The sequence below is a fragment of the Monodon monoceros genome, unplaced genomic scaffold (assembly GCF_005190385.1).
Source record: "Monodon monoceros isolate NGI ecotype Baffin Bay Population unplaced genomic scaffold, NGI_Narwhal_1 Super_Scaffold_11, whole genome shotgun sequence".
NCBI classification, from domain to species: Eukaryota; Metazoa; Chordata; class Mammalia; order Artiodactyla; family Monodontidae; genus Monodon; species Monodon monoceros.
In genome coordinates this window covers 87,312,865-87,340,667 of record NW_021703767.1, presented here as the reverse complement: position 1 = coordinate 87,340,667, position 27,803 = coordinate 87,312,865, and the positions used below count along the sequence as shown (strand labels likewise).

Genomic DNA, 27,803 nt, shown 5'->3' with positions numbered 1-27,803 from the left:
CTGGTGTCAGGTAAAGGGAATAGAAAGTGTTGGTAAGAGGAGTAGGGAGAAGAATGCTGTATTTTATAGTTTTGTCCAAGAAGGCCTCTCTAACTTTGTGACATTTGAGCAGAGACCCGAAGGTATTAACACGTTTTACTCCATACTAACCAAACTGTTCTTATTACTTGTAGGTTTCAGGAGATGTGTTACAAGGCTTATCTAGCTATTCGGCAGCATGCCAATCTCTTCATAAATCTTTTCTCAATGATGCTTGGCTCTGGAATGCCAGAACTACAGTCTTTTGATGATATTGCATACATTCGAAAGACCCTAGCTTTAGATAAAACTGAGCAGGAGGCTTTGGAATATTTCATGAAACAAATGAATGATGCACATCATGGTGGCTGGACAACAAAAATGGATTGGATCTTCCACACAATTAAGCAGCATGCTTTGAACTGAAATGATTAAGAAACTGAAAGCTCAGTATCTGGATTCTATACTGCACTGTTAATAACTGTCAACAGGCAAAGACTGATTGCATAGGAATTGCACAATCCATGAACAGCATTAGAATTTACAACAGGAACAGAAATAAAATACTATATAATTTAAATAATGTAAACGCAAACAGGGTTCGATAGCACTAAAATCGTTCATTTCAAAATTAAGCTTTAGAATAATGCGCAATTTCATGTTATGCCTTAAGTCCAAAAAAGGTAAACTTTAAAGATTGTTTGTATCTTTTTTTAAAAAACAAAACAAAACAAAAAAAAACCCAAAATATATAGAAATGATGGAGAAGGAAAAAGAATGATGTTCTTTTTTTGTCGTGCAAATGTTTTATGTTTTGAAATGTGGACACAACAAAATCTATTATTGCATTAGGTCCAAGTAAACTGGAGTTTGATGTTAAATTACACTAAGATTGGAAAATAATGAAAATTTTTATTTTTCCATTGCTGTTCAATTTATAGTTTGAAGTGGGTTTTTGACTCCTTGTTTGATGAAGAAAAATGCTTGGGGTGTAAGGGACTCTTGAGATTTCATCAGAGACTTTTTCTTTTTAATAAATCAAACCTTTTGATGATTTGGGGTCTTAATCTGCAAAGTTTGGGAAGCAGTCACAAATGAGACCTGTTATAAGGTGGTGTTTTGGGGGTTTTTTTCTGGACAGTATTTACAAGAATCTGATTCTTATTTCCCAGGGAAATTCTGGGCTCCCACAAAGTAAATAATCATCATAGAGAAAGAACGAGCAGGAATAATTCTTGCTCCAGAATTGTACAGTATTCACCTTAGATTTTTTTTCTCCTTTTGCAATGAATTGAATACATTTTTCATGCATGTTTTCCAGAAAATAGAAGTGAGTATTAATGTTATTAAAAAGATTATTTTTTTTATTAAAGGCTATTTATATTATAGAAACTATCATTAATATATATTCTTTATTTACATGATCTGTCCCATAGTCATGCATTGTTTTGCACCCCAAATTTTTTATTGTTTGTAGCAGCATGGTCAGCTTTTCTGTTGATCTGTGGGTGAGGCTCAGGCACTATCCCATTTATACCAATGACTAGTGTATAACTACTTAAGGAAAACAGATGAAAGTTCCTCCTCTTTCCTTTTATTTTCTTCTGTTTTCACTTGAATCCCCCATCTTCCATCCTCTTTTATAGTTGAGAATGCCTCAACCATATGAAATTAGTTACCAAAATTAACACAATTTAGACTATCTTCCTGATTGCTTAACCCCTCTACCAAGGTATGTTCATGAATAATACTTTATAATAGGCGGAATAGAAACCATGAACTTTTTACCTTTTTAGCCTATTTATTCAGTATCTCCATAATAAAATTAGGGCCTTAAACCATTTTAAGATCATGTCCCATTTCCGAGTTGTCAGGGCTCACTCTCCAACTTTATTAAATTGCATTTGAGCACAGGATACATTCTTAAACATTTTGAAAAACATTAACCCAAGATGTAGGGGCTAAGGCTAGTTATCACTCTACAATCTGATATTTTACTCAGTATTTCAAATGAATGATTAATGCCCTAGGACATAGCTTTAGCAAATGTCCAGGTGCCACACCAGAAAAAGTGCAATAATTTACTGACAGTTTTCTAGACTAGGCATATTATTGGAGTACAACTTTATGAAGACTGCACATTTTATACAGCATCACTTAAAAAATATTCATTTATGAAATCAGTTACCTATAGTAGAAGTCTTGAATAGTGAACGGGACTCTAATACAAATAATATTTGACTATTTTAGAACCCTTAAAGGGCATAATTACTGGAGATTTAGGTACCTCACTAAAGCATGTACATAATATTGCCAGCAAGAAAAATAAATTTGGGAACTTATTTAGGGAACTTACTTCCCTAAACTGTCTTAGAATAGTTAAGAAGAATTTAAACTTTGTTTTAAGCAGGAAACCAGATAGATTCTTTTGCAGATATAGATTTCATAACATTAAAATTTCATGATTAACAATTAGTGTCTTTTAGATTTATTCAGTTAATACATACTAACATCCCAGTATTTTCTATATCAGGGATTAATTACAGGAAAACTCAGTGAAATGGTACAGATCTGAAGCTTTGATGGTGGAAACTGAAGTTTTTAACAGAGAACTGTGTTTTACTGAGTGCCAAAAAAGCTTTGAGCTTCCTTGCACAAAGTTTATACAATTTTTGCATTTTTCACATCAGTCCAGATAGTTCCCCTTCCCCTAGGACCTCTCCACCATTAAAACACAAGCCACATAACTTTTATCATTTACGTTTATTTTTAAGTTATTACAACCAAATTAATTCCGTTTGAAGAAATGTAGACAAATTCTATAAAGAATATACATTAAATGAACTAGCTAAATGCAAAGTACATTTCAAACAAATCCAAGCAGAGTTTATGTAAACAACCTTAAAAATAAGGGAAAAGGGATAGGTAGTACTCAGAAGGCAAGGAACCAGAAATTGAATTAAATGCTACATGGGGTGACTAGGATATGTTTCAAGTCAGTGATAATATAGCTACTTCCAGGTACTTGAGTATCAGAGATCAATTCCAGTTGGTCAGTTTCTATGGCTGACCATCCTTGTCATTGAATGTGGTATAACTGAGCATTGGCTCAACAATTTCATTTGGTCACTTAAGCAATATTTCCTTCAATGACTATTTTGGAGAAAAGAAGAAAATCAGGTTTAAAGAAAATAAAACTAATTTAAACACATTCTAGCAAGAAATAACTATTTGAAAATCATGCTTTAACTTTTTATCATTTTCAGCTATATAAAATCATTTATTTTGAAGATTTTTAGAATGCTGTTAATTTAAAATCTGTTACTCATGTTGTGGAATTTGGTTTTTTAAAAAGATGTTTCTCATTGGGTTTTTTAAAGAAGAATGGAATTTGGTCACTATTTTACGATAGAACCTAAGCTTTTTGTGGTTCTTAGTGTCCTCTGTAAAACTTAGTGTCAAAGTAATCAACTTTGAGGTTTTTCCCTTCCAATCTGCTTTATATTACAAGCCCTTTAGGAAATGGGAACCTGGTGAATATACAATGAATTGTAAAATATTTTAATGTGTAACTTTTTCAACTGTGAAACTATGACTATTGGTTTTTTGAAGAAAACAGCTGCTGATAAAGTATATTGTGTAAAGTGTAGTTCTTATTAATCAGGAAAATAATCAATTACTTGATTAGAATGTATATACCCTCTTGGATTTTATTTTAAATGGATTGGTGATTTTCAAATAGGTAAAACACAGTCCATCTGTATTTTTTTTCCATCAAAAATCTAGTGATTTGGCATTTATTAAAAAAATTATGAGCAGCCTATTTTAAAGGCACCATGGAAATTTCACAGTACATAAACTTGGGTTTCTTAATGATTTGTAAATCCATTTAATTCATATCATGACCAGTAGCTCATGCTTGCCAACTTTTGAAGAAATTTAATTTCCAGCATTATTTTAAAATCAGCAAGTTAACTTTTTCTGAATGTTGTAAGTTCCTTTTGTTTCTATATCTGCACAAACTGCAGACCTGGGCTGGACCCACACATTCAAAATCCACCTTAAAAGTTGATTTTGATGTCCAAGACATCACTAAAATACTTCAGTTTAAAGACCATATGTGGTGTTATGGATTGTGGTGCTTCTACCATTTAAAAACAACTTTCATACTTCAGATGTTTTTGAGAAGAGGGGAATGTGGAGGGAGGAGTTGCTTGAATGAATTACATCCTTCATATCCATCCTGCTCAGATTGGGCACTAAGAGATGGCTGCAAGTTGTGAGAGTATATTGTGCGTACCATGAGGGAATTAACTCTTCATCAAGGATGGGATTGTGAAGGCTGAACTATATAATTTAGCACTGATAGAATCCTCAGACAATATCAATAATTCTTGGTGACAGAGAATAATACAGCTGGGCTGTTTTTTAAAATATAAAGACAAACCATTTTTATTTTTTAATTATTACATTAAAAATTGTAAATGTATCTTATGTGCCATGGCCTGGGAAGCCTTTTTTCTTTTCTCTTCAAAGTTATTTTCACTTTCTGAAAAGAATATAGTGTTTAGCTCAAGATAACTCTGGTCCTGATAAAATTGGATGGGTAACTCTACCTCAGAAGGTTAATAAGGAAAAAAAATGAGTCAATAATTCAGTACTTCCGGCTCTGATACGACAGAAATTTGCAGGGCACTGTATTTTAGATTTATAAAGTCAGAGTTGGCATGCCTTGTTTTTAATGGCATTGGAGACATTAAGAAAAAATTTGTGTTAAAATTTAATCTTTGCTCCAACCATTAGGAAAAGGCAGTAGTGCCAGGAGGTTCATGGTACTGGCTTCTTGAATTCGGCATTTGAAATTAGTTTTGTTTTCTTTATTATTAGTGAAATTGGTGTGTGTGTATTTGCAGACATTTCTATTTGTATACGCAGTGCTTGCTAGCCCTAGTCAAGAGGCATCCTTTATAAAAGGTGTAAACATCAAGGTTCTAAAATTCAGAAGAGTTTAAAATTGATTAGGAGTTTCCCAAGTTGGGATGTTAGTTTTTAAACAAGCTTATTTCCTTCAAGTACTCCACTTGAGTAAGGTTTTGCACTTTTTATCAATGCAGCGCCATTCCTTTTGCTTGGTTTTAGATATGTTCATATTTCAGCCATGCTAGTTAGCATAAAGTGATAGTTACGAGCCATAAGAAAATCTTACGACTTAATTTTTACACAACTACATTTAAGAGTTTTAGCAGGGAAGAAAAAAGTAAAATCAGTCCACTGTACATATTAGTGTAGTTTGGTAGCTGATTTTCACTACCAACAGTAGACTCCAGTCCTCATGTTGGTAAGTATGGGGAGGGTAATGCATTTTGTAAGCATTAAATTAAGTTTATGAATCTATCTAAAACATTATTTAATCTCTCACTACAATAATTTTGTGGTTATGCTAAGAGCCATGTATACTTTTAGGTGATTCTTTCTTTTGTCAATCCTTCTAGGATAGCAAGGAGGCAGAAAACCTTCACTGTTCTATTATTTTCTCAGAATATCTTTAATAAGACTAAACTCCTTAATTCTAGTATAAATTTCCAAATGTGGTCACTATCCACTGATTTCATAAGAAAAATCCTCTTATCAGATTTATGTTCCTAAGAGTACTGGACAGCTTGGCCTTCATCTGATTTGTAGAAATGTTTTTGGCTATGGAACCAAAGTATCTAATGCAGTTAATGGTTTCAATGTGACTCAGTCCTCAGACTTTATTGGATTGAATAAAATCTAAAGGAATGTATGCTTTTAGAACGTAACATCTTGGGAATGTGGCACTACCAAAATTAGAGTACTGATACATCAACTGTTGACGTTGGAAGCTTCAAAAAGGAGTTCCCATCACCCTCTTTAGCCCGATTTATTGTAGCAAATCTATTTCACTATATTTTGTCATTCAATGAGTTGGAGTCCTGTGGTATACTGCATTAGTTAGGAGGAAAATGTTTTTAAATGTTCTTTTAATGATGGCCCAAAAAGTATTCGACACAGCAAGTGCATGTGTTATTGTACTGAGAATATAGAATAATACAGTGTCACTAAATTTAAGACCTCTCCCCAGTCTTGCTGTTCCTGGCAAGAAGTTTGGCCTGTGACTGCACTTACTGTTTATGCTCATCAGAAACTGTCAATGTCTGCTTTACTTTAACTTTGCAGTCTGTAACGTCACACTGTTTATTAAAAAAAAAATATTACTTTGACTTGTGTCCAAACAATCCTTAGTGTACTATATGTTAAACAAAAAACTGTGATAATTATATTTTGCCATTTCTTTTCAATACTTAACAGCACACCAGTGTTGCTAATAATCAAAATTTAGCTGAATTTGAGTTCTTGTCAATAATGACTAAGTATAGTTGACTAAAAACCTGAAACTATTATGCCTTAAAAGCCAATTTTTCTGTCCCAGTAAAGTGAGGAATATTAGAGAAATACCTGTTTAAATATTAACTTCCTTTAAGCATGAAGAATTATGTGCTTGTATTTTAAGCAGAAATATATGTGTACACATACATGTATGAATGTGTTTGTATGTGTGGACAGACTTTTCCCAAGTCAGTTGATGACTAGAACCTAAAAGTGAAGTTCAGCTAGAAGCAAACTGGTTTTGCATTCAGCTATCATAAACCTTGCAAAAGGTAAGTCTGGGCTTTTCTTGAACCAGTAATTCACATGGGCATTGATATTTAGTACTTCTAAGCAATTCACAGCAAATAATTGCTAAAATTTTGTTTATTTTCCAAATGGTTAGAGTGACTTTGAGTTAACATTGTTGTAAACTGACTTTGTTCTTCAAGCATAATGTCTCTCTTTCCTGAGATGGACCAAGTAGCCACTAAATAAATGGAAAATTATAGTATTTGAAACACTTTAGGTTTCACACTTTCATGCACTTCAGGTTTCAGACTGTTTTGAATTTGTTAGAAGAAAAATCCAAAGAACTGCATATTGTTAGATGGGTGTCAAACTTACTAAGAAATGGAATAGATATGTGCCCTTAATTTAAGAAATCTAGAGAATCTCAATTTGCAGAATGATTTAAAGTGTGTATGCATACATATATTTTATTATGGGGAAGTCTTTGGCATGCAAAATAATTTATTACGACCTTTTAAACATCATGTTCCGGACCTTAAATGCATATGATATTTAGCCAAGAGAAGGTGGGGAGGAATCCTTTCCTGCAGCTCCCTACCCCAGCCCCTATACCCAGCTGTCCAACAAAAGGTACCAAGACCGCTTGAATTTATTTTTAATAAGAATTGTGTATACTTAAGGTTTACAATATGATGATTTGATATACATAGTGAAATGATTGCTACAGTCAAGCCAATTAACGTATCATCTCCTCACATAGTTACCTTTTGTGTGTGTGCGTGATGAGAGCACCTAAACTCTATTCTCTTAGCAAATTTCCAGTATTCAATACAGTATTATTAACTATAGTCATCATGCTGTACATTAGATCTCGAGATTTATTCATCTTATAACAAAGTTTGTACCCTTTAACCAACATCTCCCCAATTTCCACCACCTCCCCGCCCCTGGTAACCAGCATTCTGCTCTCTGCTTTCTATGTATTTGACTTTTTTAGATTCTACATATAAGTGAAATGCAGTTTTTTCTTTTCTGTGTCTGAATTATTTTACTTAGCACAATGCCCTCCAGGTTCATCCATGTTGTTGCAAATGGCAGGATCTCCTTTTTTTTAAGGCTGAAAAATATTCCATTGCATGTATTTATACACACACACACACACACACATATATATATATACACACATATATACATATATATATATATATATATCACAATTTATTCATCTGTTGATGGACACTTAGGTTGTTTCCATATCTTGGCTCTTGTGAATAGAGCTGCAGTGACCATGGGAATGCAGATATTTCTTGGAGATCCTGATTTCATTTCCTTTGGGTATATACCCAGAAGAGGGATAAGGCTGACTGAAAACTGAAACTTAGCAAAAGTTTTGTTATCTACTAACAAACATTTTTGAGCACCTCTGCTACGTACCAGAAACTAAGCTAGGTGTTTTACATCTCTTCCTTGTTTCTTCCCTAAAAATAACCTCATGAAAGAAGAGATCATCCCCATTTTATAGATAAGAGTGGCTCAAACAGTTCAGCTGAATTGCCCAAGGATACATATCTGAAAAGTTGTAATTATGGCCTACAAATTCAAAAAAATTGTACTCTGAGATACATGTTCTCGCCATTATTCCACACTAGAAAGAGGAGAAAACACCAAAATTGTTCACTGCTGGTGAAGTCAATAGTGCTCTGTTATTCATTTTATTTAATAATGTGTGACTTGCACTTATTTGCTAAAAAGAATTAAATTGGCTTAGAGTCAAAGTTTCTGTTTTGATTATATCTACGTATAAAAGTTGTTTCAAAAGTCATTCTTTCTATTGTCCATGATGTACAATTTTTTTAGTAAAATTGTAAAGATACTTTGAGGAACACTGGTTTCAAAACGAACTCTGTTTTCAACTCATATTCACCTTAACCTGGAAAGCACTTGTTCGGAGAGTCTTGTGACAGTATTTAATAACCATGGTTGATTCATTAATTAAAGTACGGACAATTGTTGACTATCCATGTGGGACTTTTCTATGATGCGGATTACCTGAGATGAATGTTAAATTCCATCCAGTACAGCTTCTCCCTACTTCATAGCACATTTCTAGCTATCTCTCACTCCCTCCAGAATGTACACAAAGAACAAAATGCACTTATGGAAAGCATAATTAGAAAAACTTGTCGCTCAAAGAAAAATCACATGGTACACGGCAAGGTTAAGTACAAATACGGCTAAGCTTAGTGAACTTCCTAGGCAGCGGCTTTCCTCCTTTCTCATGGATGGTGAGGTACAACAGTAGGTCCACATTTTCTGAAATTATCAGATTATTATCTTCTATAGTGAATGAACTGCTCTTCACTAAGACTTGAGAAATGTTTTAATGTGAACTATGTTGCATAGAACTAGACTGGCTGTTCAGTGCTCAATAGCTTAGAAACCCTCCTCATTTATTTCCACAATGACAAGTTCTAGCTAGAGCTGATATTAGATGAAGCACAATGACTGTGAGCTCATTTTGCCCTGTGGAAACAAAAAATGCTTCCCGGCTGATGTGGAGAGATTTGGAGTAAAAAAAGATGGTGAATTTATATGTATTTATAGAATAAATAAATACCTAATGAGATTTTTCTTTCCCACATGAAATGTCATACCTTGCTTCTACGCGGTTAGTTTGCAAGCAGGCATAATTAGGTCCTCAAGTGCAGAAATTGCAGGTATCTGAAGGCCCGGACTTTGGCCACCATCTTAAGATTTCTCTGCTCCTTCCTTTGCTCCTCCCAACACTCCACAGTTTGAATTGATGCTGTGCCATGTAAGGAACTTTGCACTTACCTCGTCTCGGAGTGCAGTGCTATATTTTTCACGTAAGAGGGACAGGTATTGTGTTAATCTCACCATGCCAACTATCAGGGCGCCATCTATCAGTCATGAAGGCCAAAATAAACGGTGGAAGATAACCATTTGGTCATATTTTTTATGAGAATGACGTCTTCGGATCGGCTGTCTGGAGTGTGGAAGCATGAAAAGGGGGTCCCATTTTGTGATCAAAGAATTCCTTTATGTTCAGAGCACTGTCGAGCAAATCATTTCTATCCCAGTAGCACTTAGGTGTATAGAAGCACTAGGAATATGGAGGAGGAAGAAAGGTGAGGGCACTGTCTCTGAAAACAAGCACTTAAACAAAAGCTTTAATTCTGAAATCGCTTCAGACTGAAGCTATGAGGAGTTTTAATCTCAGAAGGTGATGAAACCTATTACATAGCTCATGGGGAAGGGTTGCCAGGAGGGCAAATATTGAAATGGCCATTTCTGAGCGCTAAACAGGATGTGGGAATAAAGACATTGAGGTTTATCACCATATCCACCAAGCACTTACGACAATGTGCCAAGGGCCCACAAAACTGTTTGAGACCTTAAAGATTACTGCATCCAAAATAGAAAACCAAACTCATCAGATTGAAATTAGTGCTTAAGTAAACACAACAAAGTGTAAAATGTCAACTAATCTAATACAGCTCAACTTTTATAGTTATGTGAAAATGTTCCCTTTAAATCATATGAACCTGTTCAGTATCCTTTAAAGGATATTCTTTAAATTTCTTTGATAAGAAAAATTACTTGTTTGATTTAAGGTGGACTGTAAGTACATTTTAACGTTTTTGATATGATGGGAAATGGGACCTCTAAAAATAAGACTGCCAAAAATAAGAATGATGAATAATTCTGTTCATTGGCCCAGTCTTTAAATTCTAGACACCAATATGACCTCTCTTTTCTATATACCCCATTTTTCCTCCAAGAATGCTTTTAGCTTCATTTATCCTGATTGGGTTATTGTCACAATGTTCACTGGAAGAAAACAGATTTATCTAGAGTTGGCTACTGCACCTTGCTAGGGACAGTCTGCCATGGAAAAGTTGCTGTAATTAGAACTGTTTCATTACATGAACTTTACACTACCTTGGAATTTATCTGGACAGCCTCTTCATTATAATGTAGGAGCACTTTCTGACCTGAATGGGTGAGCTTCACAAACACCTGCAGACACGGGTACTTGCCCTGACATCGGCAGTCCACACCACAGGTGAAAGACAGTCCATCCAGTCGTCCAAGATGTGCGTGTGGATGATAGTGCAGTTAGATTCTTCTCTCTTGAGTGCTTCAATTTGGAAAAAAATAAATGATTTTCACCCCTAGAAAATTTAGTCCCATATTTCTAATGTGGTAACCCGAGGCGTCTATTTCAAAGCAATGTAGGATGATTACAGAAGGCATCTAACGATTTGGGAGCATGGAGAAGCTTGCAATGGGACAAACAGCAGCAAAGTGCCAAGTTCCATCTCAATTATGACCCTCCTTGCATATTTCTCACTATAGATCAATGGTTTTCAAACTTCAGAATCACCTGAGTGGGTTTCTTAGAATGAAGAATTTGTTAAAACGTGGGTTCTATGACTTCACTCCCAGGATTCGGGTTCAGTTGACCCAAGTTGAGGCCCATGAATCTGTATATTTAATAGTATTTAAGTTGCAGGTACTTGGAGAACCACACCTTGTGCAATATTATCCCAAATACCATAACCACAAAGATTCACACTCAGAAATCTTATCTCTCCTGCCTCATCATCTCAAGATGCACCCACTGGCTTGTCCTGGTGAAAATGTGCCTTTGGAAGAAGTCCAACCACAGGGCTCTTAGACAACATAGCCTCCGAAAGTTGTGGTAACAAGGTACAATTCCACTCTACTTCCAAAGAGGCAAATGCAAATCATATGAGGAATCTCTCATTAGAAAACTTGCCATGTTTTTACTATTAGTAATTTCCTTAAGGTCAAGAACTATATCCTATTCGTCTTTATGTTCCTCAAAGCATAAAGCACAATGCCTCTCACACAGTAGAAGCTCAATACGTGTTGTACTGAATTAAATTTTACTTGGAAAACATTCCTTGAGAATTTACACATGCACTGCATATACAGAATGTCACAGGTGCAATGAGACGGGGCAGACAAAATTCCTGCCCATGAAGACTTTGCGGTGGTGTTGAAGAGAAAGGACACTTGTGTATAAAATAATTAGAGAACAGGTCCAAGATAAAGTAAACGAGAGTGAGAGGAAAGGCTCTGATTGAATGCACAGGTCCACCTCCTCATGTATCCTCACACTCACATCTAGGTGAGTCTTTGTGTTTATTTCCCTGTGCCTTAAACACAAGAAGTTAGATTAGCAAATTCTAAAGCCAGAATGTTTGAAAAGCATTGTTTAGCTAGGTTCAGACTGCACTCTCATTAAGATCTTGGACTGTATGTAATCATTTTTCTTTATTAACATAACAAACTGAGACACACTGCATTTTAATATGATCTCAAGGCCCAGGGCATAAAAAAAAAATCACTAGATATGGCCTTAGAGGAATAAAATACTGGGCAAGTGAAAATGCAAAAATGGAAAATAAGGTTCCTTCACAGGTTTAGCACTGGCCTGATTTTCACAAAATTAATTTCTCGACTTATTTAGACCAGGCATCTTAAAGTATTTAGAGTTGTCTGCCTTTCTGTGTTAGAACTTAAAACTCTCTAAATCCTAACCAAGTACCAAACAGAGTTTGATCTGAACCTTCCTTGAAGATTTCAGGAAGCTCCAATATAGAGAGTGGGATATTCTTTCCTATGTACAAGGGCCAGACCAGAGGCTTTCAGGTAGAACCAGGAATGTATTTAAGGCTGAAACATTCAGCATGTTCTTTCAATAGTATTGTGTGTCTATTTGTCTACAAATAGACAAATTCCATCGTTTGATTGAGAAATGAGGGTATAAGGGAGTGGGGATAGGTATGAGCTACCCAAGCCTCTCAACTGTTATGAAGCAAAACCTGCATCTTTTATGAAGCAAAACTATTCTCTGGTGGCACAAGATCACAAGGCAAGAGAGATGAGAACTCACCACTCTTAAACATTCCCTTAATTACTTCCAGCAAACTATTTCCAGAAATGCTTAGAAAAGTAAGTTTTAAATATGAGTAACAGTTTGGTACTAGCTTACAGAAGGTAACTTCAAACCATCTCCCAAATATATCACATTTAAAAAAAATAATCTGACCTGCACACACATGCACACACTCACACATTTATTGAACTTATGTAGATGTATGTAATGCAGATATAGATACATAGATGGAAAATGGAGTAACAGGAAAAGGAAGGTAGAAAGCTAGAATGAAGGCAAGAGTAAGGTACAAAAATGTAGCCTCCAGACCATAAGATCCCCTATAGTTATAAAAGCTGGGCCACAAATTTGGCTCTGAGCTTCCTAGCAGCCAAAGCAATGAAGGAAACACAACCAGATAAAAGATTCCTGGTGTCCACTGAATAAAAGCAAACTGGTTGATCAGAAGCAGAACAGATTCTCCTGCTGCTAATATCAGAGAGACAATTCCCCTGGAATCCTTCCAATGGTGGCACTGTGTGCTATAGTGGAGGATAACCTCCATATTATTGCCCTAACAATGGTAACTCAGGAATGGTGGGAGATGAATCTGATATCAGAATAACAAAAGCAGGCCATACAGTTCCTTTCCTATGACCTTTTTCTTCACTGAACTCCTAGGCCTCCCTCTTCCCCTACCCCCTGGGCCTTCTGTTGCTCTTCGGCTAGCCAAAGGGGAGGTATACCTTGCTTACCCCTTACTCAGTGCCACCCTCCTCCAAAGTACCCCATGTTGTGTGAGCCTGTCTCCAAAATTAAACAGCTCCTCTACAACCCTAATCAACACTCCCATCCTCCTCACTGCAGCAAACTTCAGTTAAGTATCAGGAGGCAAAGAGTCTTATATCAGAATGAATAGGCAGATTCTTTACTGGCTATATGACCTTGGGTATTCTACTTGGCCTTTCTGAGCCTCAGCTTTCTCATTCATAAAATGAAAGTTAAGTAATAAAATAATACTTCCATCATGGACTTGCTATAGGTTTAAATAGGATAAAATATAATATATATTTGACATATATATTTAATAAATGGTAACTTATTACATGTATTTACTAAGGAAACTACTTAAAAGGAAGAAAACTAATATTTATTGAGCAACTACTATGTGCCAGGTAGCTATTAGCAAACTCAAAAATCTCAGACTCAAAAAACTTTTGTTATGCTCATGCAAAAGCTCATGCCCATCCCCTTCCCTGGGATATCTACATGTTAAAGAAAGACTTTACTACCTACAGAAATATCTAATATGTGGACCATTGTTGAAAGAATTTTGAGATTGGAGGAGGGGAGTGGCAAAGGAGTATCTTCCACTTTCTTACCACCTCTTCCTCCACACCCAGTTGCCTCCCAGCACTGAGAGAGGAACAGGGATTCTGGAGAAACCAAAGCCAGCCTCCCCTCCCCTCCTCTACCACTGTGCTTGCACCTGATTTGAACTGGAAATTCTAGGTCTCCTCTCTCTGTTTCTTACCTGAGCATGAAGGGCTTTAGGATGGTTATTCCAAGCAAGAAGAACATTAGGACAGAGAAGCCTGTCATTGCAAACCCTAGCAGCATGGCTCAGTCCTCTGCAGCACTGGATGGCAGCTTCCTGTGCACATCTGGCGGTTCTCCGTCATTGTAGTCTATGTTTCTCTTCCTCCCCAAGGTAGAAAAGGCTGTCCTTTGTGGGAAGAGGGAAGGAGATATTTCAGTAAGCTCATAAAGAACTGGGAACAGTGGTGATTATTCTGTGGAATATAGAAATATTGAATCACTATGTTGTACACCTGGAACTAGCATAGTGTTGTAGGTCAATTATACTTCAATTTTAAAAATTAAATAAACTATTTGTTTTTAAAAGCCTAAGTTTAAATTCTAACATTTCTAGAAGAAAACATAAACCAAATCTTTTATGATCTTGGTGTAGGCAAATATTTCTTAGATACAACACACAAGCACAATCTGAAAGAAAACAAACTGGTAAATCGGACTTCATCAAAATTTTAAATTTCTGCTCTTCAAAAGACACTGTTAAAAGAATGAAAATCAAGCCCAGACTGGAAGAAAATACTGGGAAATCATTTATCTGATAAAGGACTTGAATCCAGAACACATAAAGAACTCTCAAACTCAGTAATGCCACACAATCCAGTTAACGATTTCAACAGCCACTTCAAAGAAGTCATATAAAGAGCAAATGAGCACATAAAAAGATGCTCATTAGTAACTTGTACATTAAAACCACACAGAGATACCACCTCACCCCCACTAGAATGGGTTTAACCAAAAAGACAGACAATACCAAGTGTTAGAGATGATGTGAAGGAACTGGAACTCTCCTACACTACTGATGGGCATATAAAACAGTATAACCACCTTGGAAAACAGTTGGTATTTCCTAAAAAAGTTAAACATATATGGGACCATATGACCCAGGTGTTCCATTCCTACGTATTTATTTACCAAGCAAAATGAAAGCATATGATCATACAAAGACTTGTACACCGACGTTCATGGCACCCCATTTGTAAGGAAACTGAAAACAACCCAAATTTTTATCAACAAGTATAAACTCGTACATTCACACAGTGGAATAACACTCAGCAAGAGAACTGATAAACACAGTACTCATGACGAACCTCAAAATAATTATGCTGAGTGAGAAAAGCCAAACAAAAGAGGCCACGCTGTATTATTCCATTCCTACAAAATTCTAGAAACTGCAAACTTATCTTTAGTGACAGAAAGCAGATTAGCGGTTACCTGGGGGTTGGAGGAAGATGCAAAAGGACACAAGGAAACTTTCATGGTAGTAGGTGATGGATATGTTTTTTATCTTGATTGTGTGATGGTTTCACTGGTATACACATGTCAAAGCTTACCAAATGGCACACTTTAAATATGTGCCATTTGTCATATTTCAGTCATAAAGTGTTTTTTGACAAATGTTAAAAAAAAAAAGTGGGAACATTTACCAACCCATGGGGGATGGAGGGATTATACCATTTGCCACCCACCTGAGGGTTGTAAGCAGGCTTGATGTAACACAATGAGATCTTATATTCAGAGCATGGTTAAAAGTCCATCTAAACAAGCTAAAATGATGTGTTATAAAATTTTTTTTTTCATGTAACAAAACTAAGGAATGTTGCCTGTGTTAAGTCTTTAGGGATCTGTTTAATCAATGACTAGGAAAGAATTACCTATAAGTAGCTTTCATTCATTTTATGTAAATAGTGCTATAAACTTACTTATCTTCCAGGGAAATTGCATATTTCCCCTGAAAATGTTTTTTACATTCTTTTATGAATTCCATATGGAAAGAATGACTCCGCAAGCTCACATTTGGAATTAATAGCATCCTGAAGTAGGATCTGACTTGTTCTTTCATATCCAGCTGTTGAGAAGGCAGCACATCCACCACATGGCTTTCTGGCCCAGGGCGCAGTCCGTTCAGAACAGTGAGGGCCTCGCTGCAGGCGTCTCCCTCGCCCACCTCTCCTCTGTCCTCATACAGCTCCACACAAGTGGCCCTACGCCTCTTCTCTCCCTCTCTCTGTTCTGCTCTAGCAAAGGAGGTGATAAATTCTTTCACAAGGGGGCATCCAGGGATCAAAGTCCAAAACAAAGGTTGCCAACTGGTGACCCATGGACAGTATCCAGCCCACAGATGTGTTCTGTTTGGCCTTTTCTGTGTGTGTGGTGTTTTTTTTTTAATGTGGGATTCGTTGCTAACACTTTAAAAATCATGAAATTTCTCACAAAGATGCTGATTTCTACTTTTTTTAAATAAATTTATTTATTTATTTTTGGCTGCATTTGGTCTTCATTGCTGCACGCAGTCTAGTTGCGGCGAGCGGGGGCTACTGTTCATTGCGGTGAGCAGGCTTCTCATTGCGGTGGCTTCTCTTGATGCAGAGCACGGGCTCTAAGCGCGCGGGCTCAGTAGTTGTGGCTCACAGGCTCTAGAGCACAGGCTCCGTAGTTGTGGCGCACGGGCTTAGTTGCTCTGCAGCATGTGGGATCTTCCCGGACCAGGGCTTGAACCCGTGTCCCCTGCATTGGCAGGTGGATTCTTAACCACTGCGCCACCAGGGAAGCCCTGATTTCTACTTTTGAACAAACATCACAAGGTCCACATTCCTGCCTATGAACAAGCTGGCCAAGTCGAGTAGAGGCTGCCCCTGTGGACAGGGGTGTCTTCTCCAATCTGCAACAGTCCCACAACTTCCTATGGTCACTGTCACTGATTTGCTATTCCCTGTTCAGCAGGCATTTGTGTCCTGGAGGTACTTCTATTTTAAGAAGCTTAACGAAATCTTAAGCCAAACAAATGCAGGGTAAAAATTCAGGGTCCATCAAGCTGTGTAAAAAGCTTACCAAATTCTGAAGGTGAGCAAAAACCCTGTCAAGGGAATCGTTTTCCTCCAAAAGCATATTTTATAGTTTATCTTCCATCCTTCCCCCTTTCTCTCCCTAATTCCCTTTCTCCCTAGCAGTATCTTCGAGTCCAAAGAGACCGAAGGGAATGTCGGGCGATCCAGGGTATTCCAGGAGGCTGGTCTGGGAAGCACTGCTCTCAGGAGATGGTAACAGTGTCGTTATACTACTCTGGGAATCAAGGACCTGGTTTGGGGATTTTTAGTCTCCTTTGATATTTTACCTTCTATCATCCCACCCTCAGAGAATGGGAAGGCAAAAAAAAAAAATGTAACGAAAGTTAAGCCAGTATATTTTATAGTTTCTCAACAAATATGATAGCTTGATTAAGAGTTTTAGCCCTAAAGGAAGGTTTGGATATTTTGTAGGTTCCCAATACCCAACACCCAGCATTTCCCTCGTGTTCTGAAACTGGGCTTTTAGTTGCTTTGCACTGTAAAGTATCCGGAGGTTTATCATCAGATATCCATCAAATCCATGCACAAAGAGGGTTATTATGAGGTCTCTTTGCCATTTCTGACATATTGATTTAACATACCCAGTTATAACTGACATAACTTAATTCTGATCTCATTTAGGAATAAGACAGACCTGGTAGTATAATAGACTATGTTTTATCTTTCTAATATTTCTGTCCACTTTGTTTCAAGGCTTCATGAAAAGTTGACAACCTCAGAGACCTCTTGTGAAGAAGTTATTTCATGTTTGGAGGGAAAGATAATACAAAATAATTGCTAAAAATGAATACACAGCTATATAGTTTTAAAATTTATTTTTATTTTATTTTTGGCTGTGTTGGGTCTTCGTTGCTGCGTGTGGGCTTTCTCTAATTGCGGGGGGGGGCTACTCTTCGTTGCGGTGTGCAGGCTTCTCATTGCTGCAGAGCACAGGCTCTAGGCGCACAGACTTCAGTAGTTTTAGTGCGCAGGCTCAGTAGTTGTGGCTGGCGGGCTCTAGAGCGCAGGCTCAGTAGTTGTGGCGCACGGGCTTAGCTGCTCCGCAGCATGTGGGATCTTCCCAGACCAGGGATCGAACGCATGTCCCCTGCATTGGCAGGCGGATTCTTAACCACTGCACCACCAGGGAAGCCCACACAGCTATATTTTTATTATTGTAATAATAATAGTCTTCTATTTCTCCAGCAAAATGGACTAGATACCCACTTTAACTGTAAACATAAAAATTCTGGTCAAAACTTAAAAAAAGAGTTTGAAATACTCAAAGGACAAAAACTATGTGAAAGTAGGAACCCAGAAGGGAAAGTAGACTGGAGTAAATTTTAACCTTGAGGACATTTGCAGAACTTGGTGACCTTGAGCTTCAGTCTCACAGTTTGGGGGTGGGGAGAGACACAGGGACAGGAGACAATGCCCAGGGCCTATCCAAGGTGTGGGAGGTAATGCTCTCCACGAGAGCTGGGACCCATAAGACCTTGTACTCAGTGTAAGGCTGAATTGGAAGTAGCCACCTCCCACACACAACTCCCTAGGAGACTGCAAAGAAAATACCTTACTCTAACCTGACACTGAGTACAGGAGGAAAACTATAATCTCCCCTGAGATTTCATAACCTTAAGGTGATACTTAAGAGAGTTTATAGCCAGAATTCACACTACCTGGGAAATCTAAAACCCTCAAGCTAAGAATTTCACTTAATCTTATCTCAAGTAGTTAGTGCCTTCTGGCAGCTGGCAGAAGCAAAGAGATAAATTCTCTGGAGGAGATCACCTTCAACCTAGGTCTCGAAGGAATCCTATAAAGTTTCAAGGAGTATGTACTCTCATTCTAAAGTCATAAAGCACACAATAAGGACCTTGGAGTGAGAAAAAGCAACAGAATCAGATCCAAAAAAATACTTCAGATATTGGACAACATATAAAAATATATCTACAATATGCTTGAAGAAATAAAGGAGGGATTGGATATCAGAAAGAGCAAAAGACTCTAAAACATGACCAAGCCAATATTAAAAAGAACCAAATAGAATTTCTAGATATGAAAAATGAAATAATTGACATAAAAAGCTCAATGGATGACAAGGACCTACTGTAGAGCACAGGGAACTATATTCAATATCTTGTAATAACTTATAATGGAAAAGAATTTGAAAAAGAATATATACATATAATATATATTATATATATATGTGAATCACTTTGCTGTACACCTAAAACATTGTAAATCAATTATACTTCAATAAAAAAATCAGTGGATGGATTTAATAGTTGGATTAGATACATCTGAAAAGATAATTAGTAAATAGATGGACCTGCAAAATAAATAAAGTATATTGCTAAATATACTTTAGCTAAAGTATAATACAGAGATTTCTTTAATGGAAAATATTGAAGAAAGGTTAAGAAGCGTGGAAGATAGATAGAAAGGTTCTAACATAAAGTCTGTTCAGAATTCCAGAAAAAGAAGAGAAGAAAGCCAAGCAATATTTTTAAAAAAACAATAAAAGTACAGAATTGCTGAAGACCCAGTCCACAGATTCCAGAAGCCAAGTGGGATAAAATAAAATGAAACCCACACCTATATACATCACAGAGATATTGCACAGACACCAAGACAAGAGAAATTCTTAAAAGCAGCCAGAGAAAAAGACAGATTAACTTCAAAGGAATGACAATTAGGCTGAAACCTTACTTCTCTGTAACAAGAAAAGAAGCCAGAAGACAGGAATATTGTCAATATGCTGAGAGAAAACAGAACTCTATACTCAGCAAAAGCCTCTCAAGAATAAGTATGAAATAAAGGCATTTCAGACACACAAAAGGCTGAGTTTGCCATCAACAGACCTTCACTAAAGAAAAAGGTCAAATATTTACTGCAGGCAGAGGGAGAGCAATCCAGGTAGAAGAGCTGAGATTTAGTCAAAAATGAGGAGCAATTACAGGAGTAAATAGGTAAGTAAAGATACAAACCTTACAAAATAACAATAATAATAAAACTTCAATAGTTATATATTTAAATTTTTTAATTAAAATGGTGATGGTGATGATGTCATCTTGTGGGGTTAAAAGAAAAGACAAATACATTATAAGAGCACGTACCTTATAGGAGGTGACAGTGTTACTGTGTTCTAAATTACTAATATTTTTTGAGGAGATGATAAAGATATTGATTTCACTTTGATAAGTTCAAGTCTGCATGCTAAAATTGTTGGAGTATCCACTAAAAGAGTACAAATAGGTGATATAACTTCCAAACCAGTAGAGAGAGAAAGAATGAAAGGGGGAAAAAATCAATCCAAAAGAAAGCAAGGGAGAAGGGGAAAAAGAAAAACTCATGGAAAAGACAGGACAGATAGAAAGCACAAAAACATGATAAAATAAATCTAAGTACACCTGTAATTACAATAAATCTAAATGGATCAAATGATCCAGTTAAAAGATAAAGACTGTCCGACTGGATTTAAATATATGTTTTACATCTAAAACACACAGATAGGGAGGATCTTCAAGATGGTGGAGGAGTAAGACATGGAGATCACCTTTCTCTCCATAAATACATCAAAAATACATCTACATGTGGAACAGCGCCTACAGAACACCTACTGAATGCTGGCAGAAGACTTCAGACTTCCCAAAAGGCAAGAAACCCCCCACGTACCTGGACGTGTGGCTGACAGGGTTTTGGTGCTCTTGCCAGGTGTCAGGCCTGAGCCCCTGAGGTGCGAGAGCCGAGTTCAGGACACTGGACCACCAGAGACCTCCTGGCCCCACGTAATATCAAACAGTGACAGCTCTCCCAGAGATCTCTGTCTCAATGCTAAGACCCAGCTCCACTCAATGACCAGCAAGCTCCAGTGCTGGACACCGCATGCCAAACAACTAGCAAGACAGGAACACAACTCCACCCATTAGCAGAGAGCCTGCCTAAAATCATAATAAACACACCACCAGACACGGTCCTGCCCACCAGAAAGACAATATCCAGCCTTATCCACCAGAACACATGCACCAGTCCCCTCCACCAGAAAGCCTACACAACCCTCTAAACCAACCGTAGCCACTGCGGGCAGACACCAAAAACAAAGGGAAACTACTAACCTGCAGCCTGCGAAAAGGAGACCCCAAACACAGTAAGTTAAAAAAAATGAGAAGACAGAAAAATATAGCAGATGAAGGAGCAAGGTAAAAACCCACCAGACCAAACAAATGAAGAGGAAATAGGCAGAAGAATTCAGAGTAATGATAGTAAAGATGATCCAAAAACTTGGAAATCCAATGGAGAAAACACAAGAAATGTTTAACAAGGGCCTAGAAGAACTAAAGAGCAAACAAACAATGATGAACAACACAATAAATGACATTAAAAATTCTCTAGAAGGAATCAATAGCAGAATAACTGACGCAGAAGAACGGAGAAGTGACCTGGAGAATAAAATAGTGGAAATAACTACTGCAGAAGAACAAAAAAAAACCCCAAAGTTAGCAGAAGGAAAGAAATCATAAAGATCAGATCAGAAATAAATGAAAAAGAAATAAAGGAAACAATAGCAAAGATCAATAAAACTAAAAGCTGGGTCTTTGAGAAGATAAACAAAATTGATAAACCATTAGCCAGACTCATTAAGAAAAAAGGGGGGAAGAATCAAATCAACAGAATTAGAAATGAAAAAGGAGAAGTAACAACTGACACTGTAGAAATACAAAGAATCATAAGAGATTACTACAAGCAATTATATAATAATAAAATGGACAACTTGGAAGAAATGGACAGATTCTTAGAAAAGCACAATCTTCTGAGACTGAACCAGGAAGAAATAGAAAATAAAAACAGACCAATCACAAGCACTGAAATTGAAACTGTGATTAAAAATCTTCCAACAAACAAAAGCCCAGGACCAGATGGCTTCACAGGCGAATACCATCAATCATTTAGAGAAGAGCTAACACCTATCCTTCTCAAACTCTTCCAAAATATAGCAGAGGTAGGAACACTCCCAAACTCATTCTACGAGGCCACCAACACCCTGATACCAAAACCAGACAAAGATGTCACAAAGAAAGAAAACTACAGGCCCATATCACTGATGAACACAGATGCAAAAATCCTCAACAAATCACTAGCAAACAGAATCCAACAACACATTAAAAGGATCATACACCATGATCAAGTGGGGTTTATCCCAGGAATGCAAGGATTCTTCAATATATGGAAATCAATTAATGTGATAAACCATATTAACAATCTGAAGGAGAAAAGCCATATGATCATCTCAATAGATGCAGAAAAAGCTTCCAATAAAATTTAACAACTATTTGTGATAAAAACCCTCCAGAAAGTAGGCATAGAGGGAACTTACCTCAACATAATAAAGGCCGTATATGACAAACCCACAGCCAACATCGTTCTCAATGGTGAAAAACTGAAACCATTTCTACTAAGATCAGGAACAAGACAAGGTTGCTCACTCTCACCACTCTTATTCAACACAGTTTTGGAAGTTCTAGCCATAGCAATCAGAGAAGAAAAAGAAATAAAAGGAATCCAAATTGGAAAAGAAGTAAAACTGTCACTGTTTGCAGATGACATGATACTATACATAGAGAATCCTAAAGATGCCACCAGAAAACTACTAGGACTAATCAATGAATTTAGTAAAGTAGCAAGATACAAAATTAATGCACAGAAATCTCTTGCATTCCTATACACTAACGATGAAAAATCTGAAAGAGAAATTAAGGAAACACTCTCATTCACCACTGCAACAAAAAGAATAAAATACCTAGGAATAAACCTACCTGAGGAGACAAAAGATCTATATGCAGAAAATTGTAAGACACTGTTGAAAGAAATGAAAGATGACACATACAGATGAAGAGATATACCATACTCTTGGATTGGAAGAATCAACTTTGTGATAATGACTATACTACCCAAAGCAATCCACAGATTCAATGCAATCCCTATCAACTACCAACGGCATTTTTCAGTGAACTAGAACAGAAAATTTCACAATTTGTATGTGAAACACAAAAGACCCCCAAATAGCCAAAGAAATCTTGAGAAAGAGAAACGGAGCTGGAAGAATCAGACTCCCGGACTTCAGACTATAATACAAAGCTACAGTAATCAAGACAGTATGGTACTGGCATAGAAACAGAAATATAGATCAATGGAACAGGATAGAAATCTCAGAGATAAACCCACGCACATATGGTCACCTTATCTTTGATAAAGGAGGCAAAAATATACAATGGAGAAAAGACAGCCTCTTCAATAAGTGGTACTGGGAAAACTGGACAGCTACATGTAAAGAATGAAATCAGAAAACTCCTTAACACCATACACAAAACTAAACTCAAAATGGATTAAAGACCTAAATGTAAGGCCAGACAGTATCAAACCCTTAGTGGAAAACATAGGCAGAACACTCTATGACATAAATCACAACAAGATTCTTTTTGACCCACCTCCTAGAGAAAGGGAAATAAAAACAAAAATAAACAAATGGGACCTAGTGAAACTTAAAAGCTTTTGCACAGCTAAGGAAATCATACACAAGACGAAAAAACAACCCTCAGAATGGGAGAAAATATCTGCAAATGAAGCAACTGACAAAGGATTGATCTCCAAAATATACAAGCAGCTCATGCAGCTCAATATCAAAAAAAAACAACAACCCAATCCAAAAATGGGCAGAATACCTAAAGAGACATTTCTCCAAAGAAGATAGACAGATTGCCAACAAACACATGAAAGGATGCTCAACATCACTAATTATTAGAGAAATGCAAATCAAAACTACAGTGAGGTATCACCTCACACTGGTCAGAATGGCCATCATCAAAAAGTCTACAAACAATAAATGCTGGAGAGGGTGTGGAGAAAAGGGAAGCCTCCTACACTGTTGGTGGGAATGTGAATTGGTGCAGCCACTATGGAGAACAGTATGGAGGTTCCTTAAAAAACTAAGAATAGAACTACCATATGACCCAGCAATCCCACTACTGGGCATATACCCTGAGAAAACCATAATTCAAAAAGAGTCATGTACCACAATGTTCATTGCAGCACTATGTCCAATAGCCAGGACATGGAAGCAACCTAAGTGTCCATCGACAGATGAATGGATAAAGAAGATGTGGCACATATATACAGTGGAATATTACTCAGCCATAAAAAGAAGCAAAACTGAGTTATTTATAGTGAGGTGGATGGACCTAGAGTTTGTCATACAGAGTGAAGTCAGAAAGAGAAAAACAAATACCATATGCTAACATATATATATATGGAATCTGGAAAAAAAAATGGTTCTGAAGAACTTAAGGGCAGGACAGGAATACAGACGCAGACATAGAGAACGGACTTGACGACACGGGGAGGGGGAAGGGTAAGCTGAGATGAAGTGAGAGAGTAGCACTGACATATATACACTACCAAATGTAAAATAGATAGCTAGTGGGAAGCAGCCGCATAGCACAGGGAGATCAGCTCAGTGCTTTGTGACCACCTAGAGGGGTGGGATACGGAGGGTGAGAGGGAGGTTCAAGAGGGAGGAGATATGGGGATATATGTATATGTATAGCTGATTCTGTTTGTTATACAGCAACAACACAACAATGTAAAGCAATTATACTCCAATAAAGATGTTAAAAAAATAAATAAAACACACAGATATACAGAAAGGTTGAAATTTGGTAGGCAAAGTCTATGAAAAGGTGATATGAACGTTAAGGTTAGAAAGCATTATTAGAAGTAAAGAAGGTAATGACATTGATTTAAGGTTCAATTCACCTGGAAGATATAATGATACTAATTTATATGTACCTGATAGCATTGCCTCACTGACAGAATGATAGGAAGAAATAGACAAAATCCACTATCAGACTGACATATTTTTACATACTCCCCCAGTAATTGATAGCTCAACCAGACAAATCAGTAAGGAAATAGAATTGAGCAAAGCAATTAACAAGGTTTTTCTAAATGATAAAGGCAGAATATTGTCCCCTATAGAATATATATTCTTCTCAAACATACATGAAATATTTGAGACCTAATCACAAACTAAGCCATAAAGAAAGCATCAATAAATGTCAAAGGATTTGTAACAGTAATGAACTTATTTTGTATGCTCATTTTATGAAACTTTGAAAATATAGGTAAGTCTAGAGAAGAGAATAAAAATCACCTACAGTTCTACCTCTCAGAGAGAATTATTATTCACTCACTGGGTTATTCCCCTCGTCTATATTGTCTTAAATAGAATGAGATCACACTGGATATATATATATATTTTTTTTTAAGCTTGTATTTTTCAGTTAACATAATAACCACTTTCCCATGTTGGTAGCAATTCTTTGTAACCCTTCTGTTGGCTACATAATATTCTATGAATTGGATATACCATAATTTCCTTAACCATCTCCTTACAGTTGAATATTAGGTTGTTTCCAGTTTTCTGAGTTCATAAACAGTCCTGTAATTAAGTTTGTGGTATTTACAAGCACCTTTCATCAAAGGACCTGAAAGTGCTTAAGAGTGATCTAATTTTATTCTCCAGCCAGTGAGATGAGCGAATAGCATTTTCATTCCTCTTTGCCAGCAATAATCTTCACTTCTAACCAATGTGTTACCTGGAGGCATTTTATTATAGTCAAGGCATTACCCACCCCTTCCTGTTGCTCCCCTGCAGACAGAACTGACTTTCCCACCAGCCCTGACTACCGCAGTTGCTACAGGTGCCTTCTGGCTTAGCGTGAGGCAAACTCAATTTCAAAGAGCTTGAACATGTTCATCTGTGATCCCTGTGGAAGCCCGCAGCCTCTTCCTCCAACACTGTAACTTGGGCAGTGTTCCTTAGAAGGATGATGCGGTTGATGAAAGCTTGATAATTCAGCTGACATTCATTTCACATGTGTATGTAATTTCTAAGCGCTGGGTATGTTAAATAAATATTTCCCTGTAATTTGTTTGTGTTGCAGAGATTTGGGTAATTATTTTTACCCTTCTATTTTTTAATTACAAAATTATTTAACAAATTCTTTTGAAACAGCAATGGAGGTTGAGAAAAGTCAACATGGTTCATGTAGTTCAGCAAGAGGCAAGATGGGTGATCCAACTGTGCATTTCAGAAGTGAAAATGGGATGCTGTATTGCTTTGGGGAGAACACAACTGCTCTGCTAGCTAGTTAATTATGTTATGAACGGGGCATTAAAAATTGTTCCCTTGCATGTTTGTCATTTCATCTTCTGCCATACAATGACTCACTTTGATTGTCTTCTCACAAAAGCATTAGTTCACTTGTAGGAGAGAAATGTTTTTGCCTCTATCTCTTTCTGCGGTTTGTTCCTTCCTCCTCCAGCCCCAACCTCCGTCCAAACCCCTACCTCTCACTCTCCTGCATTCTTTCTCCCCAATACATAAAGACTCATGAGTGTAAAGAACAATGGGAGTGGGCAATGTGATGACCATTATGATCTTTACTGTTTCCACTTTCTCAGCTCCCAGCTCCACTTGAGCCACTAACAAACCATCCAGGTTTCCAGATAGAGTGAACTTAGCTGTGAAATGTACCCTCCCAGGAGTAAGCTGGCAAGTTTTAATATCTCATTCCTCAAACACCCTCAGGTATTGCTCTTCTCTCCATGTTGGTGCCCACTTCTCAATGCCCCACTGCCCCATGCCTGGGGGCAGGCAGAAGTACAGCCCCTCTGCTTTGCATTCCCCTGCTCCTCAAGATAACCTGTCTCACTTCCCCCTTAAATAGTAGAGGCTGGTGGTTAATAACCACAGCTAAAATGTGAAATGGAATAGTATAGAAAGTAGTACATAGAGAGTATGCTAAGGCATGCAGAGACCATTACTATCTCCATCAGCAGACAAGAGGATGGGGCAGAGAGAGGCTAAGTGACTTGCCCACAGTCATACAGCTATTTAAGTGATGGAGCTGGATTTGAACCTAGGCTGTTACTCCAAGACCCAAGCAGATTTCACCAATGCGACAAATGCTGGCAGTAATTTCATTTAACCAACAGACATTTGTTGAGCACCAACTATGTGCTGGGCCATGTTCTACTGCTGGGGAGCCAGAGAGGAGTTTAAAAAGATCCCTAGCCTCCAAAAACTTGCATCCTAGATGAGGAAGCCAACAAGAAAGGATGCAACCCCTGGATAGCAGTGCTGCTGGGGAAGCCTCCAAGGTCCCCTGGGAGGCATGACAAGTGGACACCCTCAGAGGATGAAGACCAAACTCAACCTCCAAACTCCTTATGGCCGCTCTTCTTCTAGCCACTTGTTCAGCGAGATGCCCATGAAAGCTGAGAGATTGTGGTGGTGACTTACCTCCCCTGGCGTCTCCAGCCGCCCTGGAGTTTAATTTGCATGGGGATGCTGAACAGCTGCATGAGACCAGGGGGTTGGGCAAAATGGACTCCTTCCACCTGAGCCATAGCCTCTGAGGGCACCAGAAGGGTAAAGTTTAAACATCAACAGAAGTGGGGTCCCAGGGAGCCACCAGTCCCCAGCGCAGGCAGCCATCGGAAGCACCTGCGCCTCCAGAGCTGCCAGCTGGTGGTATGCGGTGCCCGCTCTCCTGGGGAGGTGGTGGGTTAGGGCTGGCCTGTCTGGGGCTTCCGCAGATTCCCGGCAAGGCAGGGCGGTCCGTCCAAAAGGCTCAAGGCCCTAAGTGGTTTTCTGCAGCCAGACCTTCTCCCCGTGGTCGCCCGATGCCTGCCGCTGCCTTATCACCTGGGTTCTGCTTCAGCAGCCGGTGCAT

General features: G+C 37.7%; 1 protein-coding gene and 1 pseudogene across 1 annotated transcript in view; one reads left to right on the top strand and one right to left on the bottom strand.

The window, feature by feature from the left end:
- PIK3CA (phosphatidylinositol-4,5-bisphosphate 3-kinase catalytic subunit alpha) overlaps positions 1 to 4,521 on the top strand; it is a 111,725-nt gene extending 107,204 nt beyond the window's left edge. Inside the window, exon 21 of the mRNA XM_029214176.1 lies at positions 174 to 4,521. Within this exon, the coding sequence (XP_029070009.1) occupies positions 174 to 444 (271 nt within the window). The 3' untranslated portion in view covers positions 445 to 4,521. The remainder of the gene's footprint in view (positions 1 to 173) is intronic.
- On the bottom strand, positions 4,515 to 27,803 carry LOC114890314 (annotated as a pseudogene).